The 16,106-nt window shown below is 39.9% G+C and overlaps 1 protein-coding gene and 1 long non-coding RNA gene across 4 annotated transcripts in view; one reads left to right on the forward strand and one right to left on the reverse strand.

The window, feature by feature from the left end:
• Positions 1–8,027, reverse strand: part of LOC134359401 (uncharacterized) — a 34,875-nt gene extending 26,848 nt beyond the window's left edge. Inside the window, exon 1 of the long non-coding RNA XR_010021103.1 lies at positions 7,931–8,027. This is a non-coding gene — a long non-coding RNA (uncharacterized LOC134359401). The remainder of the gene's footprint in view (positions 1–7,930) is intronic.
• The window catches only part of tafa5a (TAFA chemokine like family member 5a), an 849,915-nt gene that overhangs the window by 196,716 nt on the left and 637,093 nt on the right, over positions 1–16,106 (forward strand). For 2 of the 3 annotated variants that reach the window (XM_063072583.1, XM_063072584.1), the window contains exon 1: positions 9,153–9,315. The exons of the other annotated variant lie outside the window; for it this stretch is intronic. In XM_063072583.1, the coding sequence (XP_062928653.1) occupies positions 9,168–9,315 (148 nt within the window). In that variant the 5' untranslated portion in view covers positions 9,153–9,167. Of the gene's footprint in view, positions 1–9,152; positions 9,316–16,106 lie in introns of those variants that run through there. 3 annotated transcript variants of the gene reach the window in all.

Below are 16,106 nucleotides of genomic sequence, written 5' to 3' on the forward strand. Positions count from 1 at the left end.
CCAGTTTGTCACTGGCCTGGGCTAAAGACTTTCTTTCCAGTGACCATCCACTTAAGCTATGCTGACATAAATGTGAAGTCCATTTATTCCCCCAGTACAAGTTAAACTGCTCTAAAGATGTTTGGCATAAGTGAAACTCCACAAAATTGGAAGGTTAAGGCAGTTGGGATGTTGAAATTTTAGAAACCTGAAGCCAATCCCACCCAATCTCAGACCCAACTACTACTCAGCTTTAATGGAAATACAAAGGGATAATGGGTGGCCAGCATTCCTCACATATTTTGATAAGGGCGTGTACCTCATTGTATCTGCCTTCTGGTTCCAACCTATAAAATTTGGTCTCCTGTGCCTCAGGAAATGTGGTAGTTGGGCAGAAATGATAACAGTCCATGGAAGAAGACCCTTCCAGCCATGTTTGGAGCTGGAATGTGCAGGGTATTTCTGTTCTGTTTCCATCATCCTCTCATCTCATCACTAGAACCTACCCACACAATCGAACATCTACCACACAGACACACCCACACCCAAAATCTGGCTCCTCATGATGTAAATTATCCCAGTAAGGTGTTAGTTCCTTATGTACAGTAGTGTGGAAAAGTCTATATATAGATAGATAGCTAGGGTGCCTAAGACTTCTGCACAGTACTGTATTTGTCAATGTGGACTGCAGGATGGGTGTGGGACAGGCAGCGGGGAAGGAGTGCTAGGGGTGGAGGGGGGGGTCATGGTACAGTCACACCCCACCCAGCCCTTCCCCTTTTCCCAACCCTGCTGCATGCTTCCCCCTGCTCCCTTCCCACTCTCAGTCCACGATAGAGACCCATCAGAATCAGATTTATCATCACTCACATATCAGTGTTGTACTTCTCTATAACTTTAATTCAGGTGGAGAATAGACAACAGGTACAGTGGCCATTTATGGAAACTCAGTGATATACAGTACTGTGGAAAAACATTAGGTACATATATATAGCTAGGGTGCCTAAGGCTTTTGCACAGTACTTAATTGGCAATGTAGAGCAGAGAGAGAGTTTGCAAATTTAGCGGGAGCATGGGATGCTGGAAATGGTGGCAGTGAAGCACCAGAGGAGGGGTGTGAGACAGGTGGCAGAAAAGAAGTGACAGACGCGGAGAGTGGCGGGGTGCAATCACACCCAGCCCTGAGATACCAGGCAAAGTCATTTTACTCCAAACAATTGGTTTATTGATCGTTACAGAATGTGCCTCTGGTGCTTCCTGCTCCCTCCTCTCTCCCTTTCTTGCTTCCCCTTTTCCCAACCAAGATTCCCCCCTCCCTGCTCCCTTCCCACTCTCAGCCCATAACAGAGACCTATATCAGAATCAGGTTTATCATCACTCACAAATTTCATGAAATTTGTTTTTGTCTTTGCGGCAGCAGTACAGTGCAATGCATAAAATTACCACAATACTAAGCAAAAGTCTTTGGCACCCTAGCTATATATATCTGCCTAAGACTTTTGCTTAGTACTGTAGCTGTAGTGCTCTGCAATCCCACATGGCAGCTTCTGGCCATTTTAAATGATGGTGTGCTGACAGTCCCTTTCAGCACCTCCATAATAACAGCAAGAGATACATCTTCTCTGTTGTTATGACTTCTCTGCAGCATTTCCTGTGTGAGAGTTCCACCCGTCAGGAATCATAGAAATCTGTAAAATATATAGAAGCCATCCAGCCCATCATACCTTTATCATATTTCCTCTTGCTTTAGTCCTAAATATTCCACATTCTCAAGGATCCATGCACTCGCCTTTACAATTACATCTCCAGATAGAGTGGTCCTTGATTCTGAGAACCTGACTGGTGGAAAAAAAAATCTCCTTTCCATTTCTCTACTAGATATTTTGCCAATGCTTTTAGATCTATGACCTCTAGTTATTGACCCACTCACTGAAGGGAATAGTTTTTGTATCGTAACCTTTCATTGCTCAGAGAACCTTAACATCTTTAGTTCCAAGGAGAACAGTTATAATGTTTACAACCTAACCTCTCTTTGCAGGTAATATCCCTCATCTACAGTAAATCTCCTGTATATTGTTTTAAATTCCTGGATTAGCTTGCTGGAATCAAAAACATTCATAACAATGGTGAATCAAGATCAGCCACATGGTAGCTGGTTTCAAGTGAAATCTTTATTCTTCACAAATGACTTTGAATCAAAATGAGCTTCAAAAACATCTTTTAAAAAGACAAAGAAGGCTTGTCACTTCCTTTATAATATAGTATTATTAATAACCTGGGCTTTTCTTCAAGGGTGGAAACTGAAATTTGCAAGTAATTGCAATTCTATGAACACCATTTTCTGCTGCAACACTGACCTCAAGGTATACTAATTTAGCTCACTCACAAAAAGGGAATTCCAGAAGATAACCTGAAAGGAATACGCTAATTAAACGCAACCCCATCACTGTATTTAAACAGAACAGTGTGTTCTAGTAGGAAGAATAGTCAACAGATTAGCTAGTTGATTTTACAAGATTTTATCTGGAATATAAAAATCCGACCTCAGTTGCATCATCCCAAATAACATGTTTGAGCTAATAAGACAGCCAATCAAGAGTCACAGAGTCATAGAAAAGTACAGCACAGAAATAGGCCCTGTAGCTCACCCAGTCCATGCCTACTCCCATCGACCTGCACCAGGAATATAGCCCTCCAAACCCCTACCATCCGTGTACCTATCCAAACTTCTCTTAAACGCTGGCAGTTCATTCCACACCCTCACAACCTTCTGTTTCCCCTCATGTTCCTCCTAAACTTTTCATCTTTAACCCTTAACCCATGACCTCTAGTTGTAGTCCTACCCAACCTCAGTGGAAAAAGCCTGCTTGCATTTATGCTATCTCTACCCTTTATAATTTTGTATACCTCTATCATATCTCCTCTCAATCTTCTATGTTCTAAGGAATAAAGTCCTAACCTGTTCAGTCTTTCCTTATAACTCAGGTCTTCTAGACTTGCAACATCCTGATAATTTTTTCCTGTACTCTTTCAATCTTATTTACATCTTTCCTGCAGATACATGACCAAAACTGAACACAATGTTCCAAATTAGACCTCACCAATATCTTATACAAGTTCAACATAATATCTCATCTCTTGTACTCAGTACTTTGATTTATGAAGACCAATGTGCCAAAAGCTTTCTTTACAACCCTATCAACCTGTGACACCTCTTCTAAAGAACTATGTAGCTATATTCCCAGCTTCCCTTTTTTTCCTATTGCATTCCTCAGGCTTAAGGAGTCCATTGTCTTCTGAGTCCAAACCCTTATAAAACACAAATGATAAAACACCAGCATGTGATGAATAAAGATATTCACTGTTGCCCTCAATGAAATTAATGTAACCCAGTGGCCTAGGAAGGTCAAGTCAGATTCACTTTCTTATGATGCTTACTTAGGAGATCTTCCAATGTAAAATTAAAAAATAAACTGAAGTTGGGTCAGAAAGCTTTTAACGTTGGTGATACATATTCCCAGTAGACAATACTGGAGGGCTATATTCAATGATAAATTGGTAGTTTGGGAGACAGAGGCAGGGAGTGCCATCTTAATCAAAAAGTTTATCAGTAGTGTGGTTAATATGCTTCATGAAAGAGGCTTAGTCTGCTAAGTTCTTTTCTTCAAATTTTCATAAATGTGTTTTTTTTTGCAAAACCCTCTTCATTTCTTTCTGTAAAATCATCGCATGATTATTAGAGAGAGAAAATGAAGATTAAATTGTTTGCCGAATGTTTTAGTCATGTTTAAACATGACTCCAGACAAGGATTGATTTACCCAGCTGGCATCCATCATTATCAAAGCTCTTGTTAATGTGGAGCTTGGAGTTATTTTTACTTTGCATGTCAGAAGATGAACTTTACAGGAAGAAAGCAACAAAATCAATTAATTATATATTGTTAAAATCAATTAATTATATATTGTTGTAATCAATTAATTATATGTTCTTGAAGCTAAAATAAAATCATTTTACTGCAATGTATTTCCTTAGATTTATCTTCTATCCAAGTTTGGAATAATAACTTGTTGGATCTTCAATCTTATGAAAAATTGAAAATCCCTTGAGCCAACAACATCACTTTGACTGATTTGGATCCCATTATTGGAGAACTGGGAGATCACTGGCATCACTATAGAGAATGCAGGTGCTACGCATCTCAACTGACTACATTGAATAATGGTTCAACTTTTAATTGGATTATTTTATACCAATGCAATTTGTTGAAAATCTGAAATTCGGGTGATTTACTTAGCTTAATGAGTTACGTTTTTTTCATATAAATTGTTCTGGATCTTAAGCAGATGAAGAGGCAATCTGGATTGCTTTACAGTAATAGTATTTAATGACAAAATTTGCATAGAAAGACAAAGAAGAGAAAATATGCTGACTGACATACCGGACTTGATCTATTAAATTAGATTTGTTTGGTTACAAGAGTTACAAAGACCTACTAATAAAAAGTAAATAAAGTACTAACAGGGTTGCAAGGTCTGATCAGAATAATTATGGAAAAAGGTCAAACTCAAAAATATTTTCATCATTATTGTCTTTATTGGTTTACCATTAAACTCTTGTATTCTTTAGCGCTTGGATATTTTAAATCTCAGTTTTAACGTTTTACTTCCTTAGAAGCTTGTGAAGATTTGGCATGAATCTAAAACCTTGACAAACTTCTATAAGATGTGTGGTGGAGAGTATAGTGAAAGTATTGACTCAGTCTGGCATGGAAACACCAATGCCCTTGAATCGAACATCCAACAAAAAGTAGTGGCCTGGTCCATCATGGTAAAGCCCTCCGCTCCATTGAGCATATCTCCAAGGAATGCTGTTGCTGGAAAGCAGCATCCATCATCAACGACTCCCACCACGCAAGCTCTCTTCTCACTTCTGCTATCAGGATAAAGGTACAGGAACCTCAGGACACACACCACCAAGTTCAGGAACAAATATTGTCCCTCTACCATTAGGCTCTTGAACCAGAGGGGATAACTTAACTCGCACCATCACTGTACTGTTCCCATAACTTATGGACTCACTTTCGAGGACTCTTCATCTCACGTTATCTATATTTATTGCTTATTTATTTATTTATTTATTTTTATATTTGCACGGTTTGTTCTCGTTTGCACATTGGTTCTTTGTCCACCCTGTTAGGTGTGGTATTTCTATTGTTTTTCTTGGACTTACTGTGTATGCCAGCAAGAAAACAAATCTCAGGGCTGTATATGATGACATAATATACTTAGATAACAAATTTACTTTGAACTTCAAACATGGAAGGAAGTGTGTAATCTAATTTTTAGTTACTATCTTTTCAAAGTATATAATTTCAATTTGTTTTCAATTGTATATGTGAAGGACAGCATGATAGCATACACAGTAGCATAGTGGTTAGCACAACACATTACAGGACAGGTGATCTGGGGTTCAACTCCATCCGCTGCCTGTAAAGAATACATCTGTTCTCCCTGTGACCACGTGGGTTTCCTCTGGGTGCTCTGGTCTCCTCCCACAGTCCAAAGATGTACCGGTAGGATGGCTAATTGGTCATTGTAAATTGTCCTGTGATTAGGCTAGGGTTAAATTGGGGATTGCTGCGTGGTGTGGCTTGGTAGACTGGAAGGGCCTATTCTGCACTGTATCTCAATAAATCAATAAACAACTGAATATTCTCCCTCATTTTATATATTGGGGTAGATAACAAATTAAGTTAATTTATAGTGTAAACAGTTGCTGCAGAGGATCAGGCTCAGACTTGAGGAGAGTAACTGAAGATGTCATTCTTTTATATTATAAAACTGTAAATAACTTCAGAGTGAAGTTGATTTACTGGTACATCATACTACTATGTATCTTGCCAGGGCTGGTCATTTTACTGAGTTAAAGATAGAACCATACAAGAGGACCTACAATGTTGTCATAGGTTTGAAGGTTTGCATGCCTCAATGACTCGGAGAGCTATGTTGGCTGGAATCTGGATTTTATGTTTTGGCTCTTGCTGGGGTCACCCATGTCAATCAGGTCAAAATTTAGAGCCCAGATTAAGAGTGGGCCACCGGTCCTCCAGATTCAGGGTTTCCGTCAGAGCTAACAACCCTGACAGGTCAAAACCAATTGTTATGGAAACAGCAATGAAGAATTCTCCTATATCTGGGTGTGATGCTATGGACAGACAGAGATGGTGGACCTTAATCGCTGTCCTAAATGCCAGTGACATAATGGGCAGTTAAGTAAAGTTAGAACATTAAGTGTATTGTTACGTTAGTACAGTATCTCTGTGATTCAGAATACTTTCATGCTGTTTGAGAGGAACCTTCTTCGTTAATAATGTTCAGAAGTGCGAAATATAGGTCAGGGTGACACTATTTTGCATCAGTTTTAGAAATGGTCTTCTGGAATGCTGAAGCGAGTTAAAATATTAGAGTGTGTGGTTTGTGGACTTAAATAGAACAAATCAGTTTAAAAATTGTAAATAATAGCCTTACCCCAGATGCAGGTTTCAGACTCAGAAATGAGTGGGTTCACTATCACTCCATATGCAGATAGTCTGGACCCAGGGTGCTGTACTGTTGAAGTGAGTCTTTAAAATGAAATATTAGTGTATTGTCACCAGGCCAAAATGTTAAACTCCACCTATCTGTACTCCACCACTTTCTCAATCTGTGGCCTTGCCAGTGAAGCTCACATCCTGATAATTATTTACTTGAAGAAAGATCCAAACTGTCTGCTTGTTTCTATTAAAAGTTTCTACTGCACTTCCTGCCAATAATTCCCTCAACCAGTATCACAGGAACTAATTACCTATCAAACAACATCCCTGGTGGTTATGCACTTTAAGTAGTGCTTTCCATCCATTCCAAAGGTGATGTTGCCTGAAAAGTACGTAAAGTGTGAAATATGTTGGGATGCCTTGAAGACATATAGGTGCGCTTTACATTAGCAAGTTTGCTTAGGTCTTTAACTTATAGTAAAATGCACAAACTTCCTGAAATAGTCTAGTATTTCTGTTGCACTAACCAGTCAGTTGATAGGCCGTACTGTGCGAGGCTGCCCGTGTGATGTTACGGGCGGGATATGTGGCGGGCAGCGCCCAACTCCAGATGTAACCGCAGCACTGCCAGAAATGCCCCAAAGCACCTTGCCCGCTTGACTGAGAAATGGAAGATTCTGCAGAGGTGAGAGCAAGAAATAATTCCCAGCGGGTGTTTTGTCCTTATTGCTGATGGTTATAATGAATATTGCAGACAGCGATAGAATGCGGGTTGATTAAAGCGTTTGACTGTCAGCTTTCTGTCTCCAGTCGCAGCACACAGTGCGCTGGAATGTTCATTCGAGCTGTCACACCGCATGCAATTTGATCTCTTGGTTTATTGATTTGATAGTCTGAAGGTTCTACTGCAATATACATCATCTGCTTTTCCCATCTGTAAAGGTACTTTAGCCTAAAACGGATGTTAATATTTTACACTTCTTTCTTTAGCTGAACTTGATATGGAATGCTGTAATTCTGAAATTTGAGAAAATAATTTATTTATTTTTTGAATAAAATATTTCACTTGAAACAAAGAAACGTTTCAGTTTGTCACTGGGCAAAGCTTTGGATACCACTCGTCTAAATGGTGGTTTCCAAGTTTATGTACATTGAACCCTACTAAGTGACTTGCAAAGTACCACATTCACCTACAGTAAATCATGGCACTATAACGTATCAAATGTCTTATCCGGCATTTAAAACGATCAACATTTACTCACACAGGGGGTTGCGCTGGGCGTTTTGCAGTCTATAACTGTTAGCCTGTGTATCGCAAGCATATCACATATTGGGAACGGGGTAAATTATGGCAAGTAAAGCGCTCGACGCAGTTTAACTCATTGGTACCCGCGTTGATAACGAATTATGTAACTCACATGCACTCAATTTCTGCTTCTTCGATGTCTGTCGCCGGTTTAAAACCTTTTTAAAATTGCTGGATGATATGATGTAACCCTTGGCGATTCGGACTGCTGCTGCCGTGGTGTATACAATGACGGTGTTGCTGCCAGCGAGTGGGTCCTATCGCTTAACGTGGTTATTGATCACAACGAAACTCGGCTGGCACGCTGTGGCAGACTGGGAGAGCGGCGGGGGGTAGATACTCCACAATCCACTGCTAATTTCAGATGTATTCCGTCTGACGTCAGGAGAGGATTTGCCCGAACGTGTTTTTTTCCCCCCCAGTCCCGCGAACCTGACAACCGGATCAGGATGCTGGCTTGAAATATAAAGAGTGCCGAGTTGGGAAAACAGGAATCTCCCCGGGCCGGGGGTTAGTGGGGAGGAGGAGCGGCAGCGGCAGGCAGGCAGGCTCACCGTGAAATTGCCCCGGCAGCTCGCAGTGGAGAAGTCTCCGGGATGACTACATCTTACTAATAAGCCGAGATCGCCCCCCTCCCCCATAAAAAAGAGTATTTAAGAGCCAGCTGTTGAAGAAAGGGGAGGGCGAACGGAGATTTCGCTGAGCCTGTACCTGAGGGGGGAAAAGAACAAGCTTCAGGAAAGTGACGGCGGGGGATACAGAGAAGAGCCTGAGCCTGATCCGGAGCCAGGGAACGGGGCGGCTGCCGAAGCTCCCCCGGTGTGTTGGGCCGGCTGCGTGTGTGTGGAGTTGCTTTAAAGCGTCGCCGGCGGACAGAAGCAAAAGTCCGGCCGGCAGATCTCCTCCCCCTCCAGATCATGAGCTGTCCGCTCTGCCCCAGGAGTGGAGGAGAGCCGCGGCGAAGCGCCAGGTTGTCAGCAGCGGCGTGCGGGGACACCTCCCGGTGAAGTGAAGGCAAGGGACGGGCAGCGAGTGTCCCCGCCAATACCTCCCCCCACCCCCCACCTCGCCCAACAAGCTACAGCTGTTTTCATTGCCGGGAGAGGTCTGGCTGGGGGGAAGAGAGCGGGAGAGAGGGTTCCGCCGTCCCACCCGGAGTGAGTTTACCCTCGAAAGGGTCGAGTGCGGAGACCGGGTGCAGCGAGGAGCCGGAGAGAGGAACGCCGCCTCATCCCCACTGCATGGATCGAGCGGAGCCGGGCGGCGCGCACCCCTCGCCCCTCTGAAGGATTGCACCGTTTCTGGGCCGGAGGAGGAGAGCAGAAAGGGGAAAGGCACGGGCTTTCTACATGCTCCCTTCTGGCGAAGAGTACCGCTTGCTGCCAGCCACTCAACCGCCTCGCACCATGCAGCTCCTGAAAGCTGTGTGGGCTTTGGCCGGAGCCGCTGTCTGCTGTGTGCTGCTGTTCGTTATCCATTCACACTTCCTAAAAGAAGGTAAACACTTTCAGTTACTTATCCTGCACCCTCCCTTCCTTCTCGCTTCCGAGTTTTATTTGCGCCTTTTGGTTACATGACAATGTAAACAATCTCCGAGATGCGGCGAAACAGTGAGTTAGTTGTTCTGTCATTTGGATATACAATCTACCATTATAAGCAAAATCAGAGTCAAATCTTCTCAATTATCTCCTGATACTGTCAGATTGCAGCCTATTCCATTTACAGACCTGTCTTTTATTTCCCAAGTCGGGCTGGCTTGGATTTTTACTACTTGGAGCTTGAGGGTTATATTAACTTGAGTTAACCTGAATGTGGAGAGGTGGTGAGAAAGGAAGGAGTGAGAAGGGGAAGGATTCACGTTCTTTCTCCTCGGGATTCGCGGCGGAGCCGGGTAGCAGTGTGAGATTCGGCGGAGGGCGCTGTAACTCCGCACTTATAGCCGGGTATCCGCGTTCTCTGCCGTCTGGTTACTGAGGGGTTTCTCTCCGCCGTTACTTCCACCTGGCATTCAGCTTAATTTTCCTCCCACCCCTCATCAGAAACTTCCGGGCGACAAAATGCGGACATTGCTTTATACCAGATTTGTGTAAATAATAAGGTTAACCTTGCAGAATGGAAGAGCGTCTTTTCAGCCACGGACTGTCGGTTTGCTGAAATGTTAGTCAGCGCTTACGCAACACCAAGTGCAGTTGTGCGGGAATTGCATTCATCTGAAACACAGTCCAGGCCTTTTTTTAAAAAAAATAAAAAACTGATTGGATTAGCTCATCTGAGTAAAACTCCCTCTCATAAAATAGAGTAAAGTCACACACAAGCATTGTTATTAAATCTGAGCGAGCATTCAATTAGCTAATTGTTTTAGCGGTTTGCACTTAAAACTTTTGTTAAAAGTTTCGTCGTTTACTGTCGAGCATAATATGTCTTCGGATGCTAGCAGATTTTTATGATTTAGATAGAACATTTATCAGGTCACGTTGATTGTAGAGTAGTAAAATAATTCTAGGTGGTTAGAGCTAAATGCGTGGTTAGTTTAATTGGTATCCCAATCCGGATTTATAATGTCTATTTCACAGGCATAGAAAATTAGTCTCGTCCTTCCTCTCTTGTTTTGCGGATGCAAGAACACTAACCCTACATCTTAACTGGTATTTGCTGTTAACCCAGAGCTAGAGTAAGATTTGCAGGTAGTATTTGATCATACTGGAGCGATGCAGAGAACTAACGGTAAAAGACTTTCTGACATTTCACCGGCTACAGTCCGTGGCTGGCACTCGCCTATAAACAAATTCCAGGACAGGACAAAAGTTCTTGTAACTGAATCAGTGCCAGTGAATGAGGGAATTGCCCATGATCACACTAGAAGAATTAGTAACTTGTATTGCAGGTTACGTTAAATAAAACATTTTAAAAAGTGTAACGGGCGCGTTCAATCCTGTTGCTCTGGCTACAGCATATTATGTAACATAACAGCGCAGTGAAACTGACACTGATTGGTCAGAACTTAACTACAATTTTATTTACAAACTGAGTTCAGATTTTTAAAAAACTATCAAAATTTCTTGACTTATCAATTATATTTCAGTATTACTAATAGTTAAGGGGGAGTTGGTTTATTTTGTCGTTGTCTAAATCGTTTATAATACAATCTCGTTGATTTTTCTTGCTGTTTCTTGCATCGTGACCCATTTTTGAACCCATCAGTTAAGTATTTCCTCCCAGCAAATGACTAAGCGTTGATGTAACTAACTTTCAGCGTATACACTTGTACCTATCGACGAAATGGCAGCTCATTAGAATCTGTTGCTAGTTTCAGACTCAAGCTCCATTAGTAGAAAGGTTCTTCTCAAATCCCAAGCTTTATAAAATACTGCATTGTGTTCTTTTATTAATATCTGATTCACAAGTTTATAACCTATTATTACAAATTTCATTCATTATTTTAATTAGGTATACTTTAAATTAATTGTTTCTCAATGCTTCAGGCAATCTAATTCTTAACTAATCTTCTACTATTTATTAGCCCATGCTTTCCTTAATTAAATAGTGAGCATCTTTGATTTCCTGCCTCAATTAAGATGCCCCATTATATCTAAGAAAATCTGTATCTTAACTTCATTAACTCGGGATATTCTGTTCTTGCAGAATACTTTAACGTACATTTTTGGTAATCCTATCTTTTTTTCTAGAAATATATGGTCAAAAATGTAAGGAATCTTGCTTAAAATGTACTAGCTCTTGATTTATTTTAGTGAATTAATCTAAACCAGTATTTTATGATAGATAATACTTGTGGTCATCTATAGTCAAGTATAACTGTATACTATATATAGTCAACTATGTATAGTCATAATGTAGAATTTCTTCAGAAGGTGTTGAGTTCAATGCACCTTAAGTATTTTTCTACATAGGATTATGGTTAAATCTCTTCACTTGAGTAGGGAATTGTATTGCAAACCTTTGTGAACCAGCACTTGTTTCTCAAACATGAGATTACTTGGAATAAAAAGCATTATCTAACAAACAGCCCATGATCAAACTATCATGTTTGATTTTAAACATGTACATTTTCCTTCAGAACAGAAATTTTATTCTCAATTTGAATTATGAGAAAGGTAACAACTTAATGTAATCTAACCCATTGAACAGAAAACTAAGTGAGTTCCTCTTTTTGGATATTTGTGTGATTCAGTCTCAGCATAACTTGTCTATTACAGAATAAATAGAATCAAGTATTTCCCAGAAAAATCCACCTCTTGAAGCCATAGCCATGATTAGTGGTCTTCTACTATAATAAATCAATGGATTTTTTGCATAAGAAAATTTCAGAATTGCTTTCATTGTAATAGGACATAAAGAGGATGTTGTTTGTCCACTCTTCCTATTGAAAATATTTGTTGTAAAATAGTGGCAATTTGACTCTTTGATTTTATTTGTACACTGCATTACATCCGAGAGTGTTCCTTTATAAGCTATAGATTTGTCAAATATAAAAATAAACCACAGCCAAAATAGGATACTCAAGTAGATAAATTTGAAGACTGATCTTGGTAGATGTGGGAAAAGTAGAAGAGAATTTTGTAATGTGGAGTTTGGATAAGTAACTGCAAGACTATTAGTATGGTGTAATGAAACAGTATGTAGAAAGATGGGCGTTGTACATTTGGAGGATAGTTGACACAGGGAGGATCGTAGACATGATGTTTAAATATGAGACTGAAATTTATAATTGGAAAATTGATTAAACCCTGTGTGGTTAAAGTGATGGTGACAGCTGGAAAAAGACTGACTGAAAATCAGAAATTAGAAAATAGATTGGGGAATTATATGGTAGTGCTCCTTGCGAGTTAATATAAATGAGTGGGGCTTGGATTTAAAATACATAAAGGCAAAACTCAAATACGATAAAATTTGTGGACCTTTGGAGGATAGTTAAATAACATAGAAACAACATAATGATGAAATTTAACATGGAAAAGAGATGTGTAATGCTGAGAGCCGGTGTGAATCCATTGGTCCAATTTTAGAAGGGATGAGGAAAAAGAAATTAGGTACCTGAATCTGTCAGAGCAGCAAAGCCAATTAGAAAGTCAGTTAAAAGTAATGGAACATGTTCCTTCAGTAATAAAATAAAAAATGATTTTTTTGCAATCTCTTAAAATACTCGAAATATTACGAGTGTACTGCCCGGAATTAGAATGTTACAATAGTGGTTGTTATTCTGAAAGGATAGGTCAAAAATACAAGTTCTGGTTTCTGTAACATATTTTAAATATGCCTGTTGAATGTATCCTTGTAGATCTAAATTCATGATTGCGATTGCTTCATTCCATATATTATTGCTTCATGTTATTAAAGGTGCAGGCAGTGATTGGCTTGAGTGTTCAAAGAGAATATAGGCTGAGAACAATATAAAGAAGAATGAACAGTGTAATTAAAATTGTGTCTAACACAATATAGTAAAAACATGTGCAGTGCTTCAATAATATCCAGCAATGAGCTTCAGTGATATCAAATTGGCACCTTCTGGCTATTGTTCCGCAGCCGCACCCTGACTGCCAGAAAACATGCCTGGAGTTCCAGTTTGAGGAGAAAACAAAGACAGTGTGGATTTAAAAAAAAATATTGTTTTAAGGGAAATGAAATCATACTGATTCTTTTAATAAAACTTATTACTTGTAGTTGAATGACTGATGTGAGCAAAGACCATATAACAAAACTAAATTCATTCAATTATTTGAATAATTTCACTAAACAACAGTTGAACTGCTGATTCTCAACACATTAGCTGTGACCTAAAAGCAAGTCATGGATAGGGTAGATCTGGTGGTGCAAAGGCTGAATCTGAGGTTTGCAATCAGGCCTGCAGACCACTCTGCAGATTTTCTCTTGTTTGTGGCTCGGCAGTCTCACTTGGTTTGTTAACAATTTGGAATCAGAATTGGAATTAAGTTTAATATCACTGGCAAATGTCATGAAATTTGTTGTTATCTGGCAGCACTGAATTGCAAAACATAAAACTGTAAATTACAGTAAAAATACTATTATGTTTAAGTAGTGTGAAAAGAGGATAAAAATAGTGATGTAATGTTCATCGGTTCAATGTCCATTCAGAAATCTAATGGCAGAGGGGAAGAAGCTATTCCTGAATGACTGAGTGTGTGCCTTCAGGCTCCTGTACCTCCTTCCTGATATTAGCACTGAGGAGTGGGCATGGCCTGAGTGATGTTGGTCCTTATTGATGGATGCTGCCTTTTTGAGGCATTGCTCCTTGAAGATATCCTGGATGCTGGGGAGGCTTGTGCCAATAATGGACCTGACTGGGTTTACAGCTTTCTGCAGCTCATTTTGATCCTGTGCAGTGGCCCCACCCCATCTCATACCAGATGGTGATGCAGCCAGTTTAAAAAGCTCTCTGCAGTACATCTGTAGAAATTTGCGAGTGCAATTTAATTTAGTTTCTGAATTTTAATGACTTAAACTTGAAAAATTCTGCAGATGCTGGAAATCCAAAAGCAACACACACAAAATGCTGAAGGAACTCAGCAGGTCAGGCAGCATCTATGGACATGAATGAAGAGTCGATGTTTCAGGCCGGGACTCTTCTTCAGGATTGAGAAGGAAGGGGGAAGATGCCAGAATAAGAAAGTGGTGGGTGGAGGGGAATATGACTTGCTGCTTAAGGCACAGAGACAACAGATTTGAATCATTAAACATGCATTGACAAATGACTGATTAGTAATGTTGCCCTAACTTCCTGTGGGTTATGTTTATGTCAAGGCAAATAACACCACAAGCTTGGTGTGAGTGCTTTGGGTTACACAACAAAGAAAGTGCATGAAACTCAAACTGTTGTCTGAATGAAAATTTTAAATTTTATTTGGAGCAAACCTGTGTTAAAGGTATCCTTTTTATACTAAGTGACTAAGATTTCTCTAACAATAAAAAAGCAAGGAGAATAAAAATTCAAATTAAAAATGAAAAAAAAGTAATACTTCTTTGAGTTCTTATCATAAATGGATGCCTGTTTTCTCCATTCACGCCTTTCCATTTCTCCTCTCATGTTTTCGTGATGTTGTCACCAGATCATTGTACTGTATCAATTGGTCAAACTGTGCACAATAGTGGAACAATCCACCTTTGTTATATAGTTGAGTGGGAAGGAGCTACTAAAATATCCCTCTTTATTTCAGATTTTATATTTGAAGACAGAGTAGGATACATGCAGTGCAAGTTTTCTACATTCTGAGTTCTCTTATATTAAAAATAAGTTGCTGTGCAAGTCTTTGCATAGCTAATCCTCAGACCTAATCCCCGATCACATTTCTGTGCTCATTAAAAGGGCTTTCATCTGTGAGATGCGGAGGTTAGTGATTGGTAACTTCACACTTCTGCTTGCCAGATCCTAACAAAGCAATCAAAAAAATCATCATTGAAGCCTTGCTTTCAGAAGGGCAGTCTTAAAGATGCAATCATATTGTTTCAGTAAACTGTAGTTATCTTTACAAGGTGTACTGTAGATTTCAATATTTTTGGTCAACTTCATCTAAAGTGAGGGAAAGCTGGAGATTAAAGGCAAATCTTAAGCATTGCTCCAAATGAAGAACATGTGCTATTTGTACATATTTTGAATTTTAATTAGAATATGGGCATCCGTTAGTCTCATGAGACCATGGATTTGCGCCTTGAAAGGTTTCCAGGGCACAGTCCTGGGCAAGGTTGTACGGAAGACCAGCAGTTGCCCATGCTGCAAGTCTCCCCTCTCCACGCCACCGATGTTGTCCAAGGGAAGGGCATTAAGACCCATACAGCTTGGCACCGGTGTCGTCACAGAACAATGTGTGGTTAAGTGCCTTGCTCAAAGACACACGCGCTTCCTCAGCCAAGGCTCGAACCAGTGACCTTCAAGTCACTAGACGAACGCCTTAACCACTTGGCCACGCACCAACATACATTTTAATATTAATTTTCAGAATTGTACTACATTTTTGTTTGCGCCATGATGACTAATTTTCAAAAAAATGATTGCTACATGTTTAGACCAAGTATTTGTTTGTGCTGCAGTAAGAATAGTATTGTGCACCTTTATAACAAACACAAAAAGATATTAAAGAAAGTGCTAGGATAAATATTAAAATGGTTGACCTTTCCATAGGAAGTACTGGATCAACATGTACTTCTGACTGCAGTCAAGCTCAGAATTAACCTTTTAAAAAGAATTGCAAAATAAGTATTAAAGCATGTCCTCTAGCAGTGTGTCCAAAGAAGTGTAAGCTTTTAATTTTTGGCTT

This window comes from Mobula hypostoma, chromosome 20, assembly GCF_963921235.1.
Source record: "Mobula hypostoma chromosome 20, sMobHyp1.1, whole genome shotgun sequence".
NCBI lineage: Eukaryota > Metazoa > Chordata > Chondrichthyes > Myliobatiformes > Myliobatidae > Mobula > Mobula hypostoma.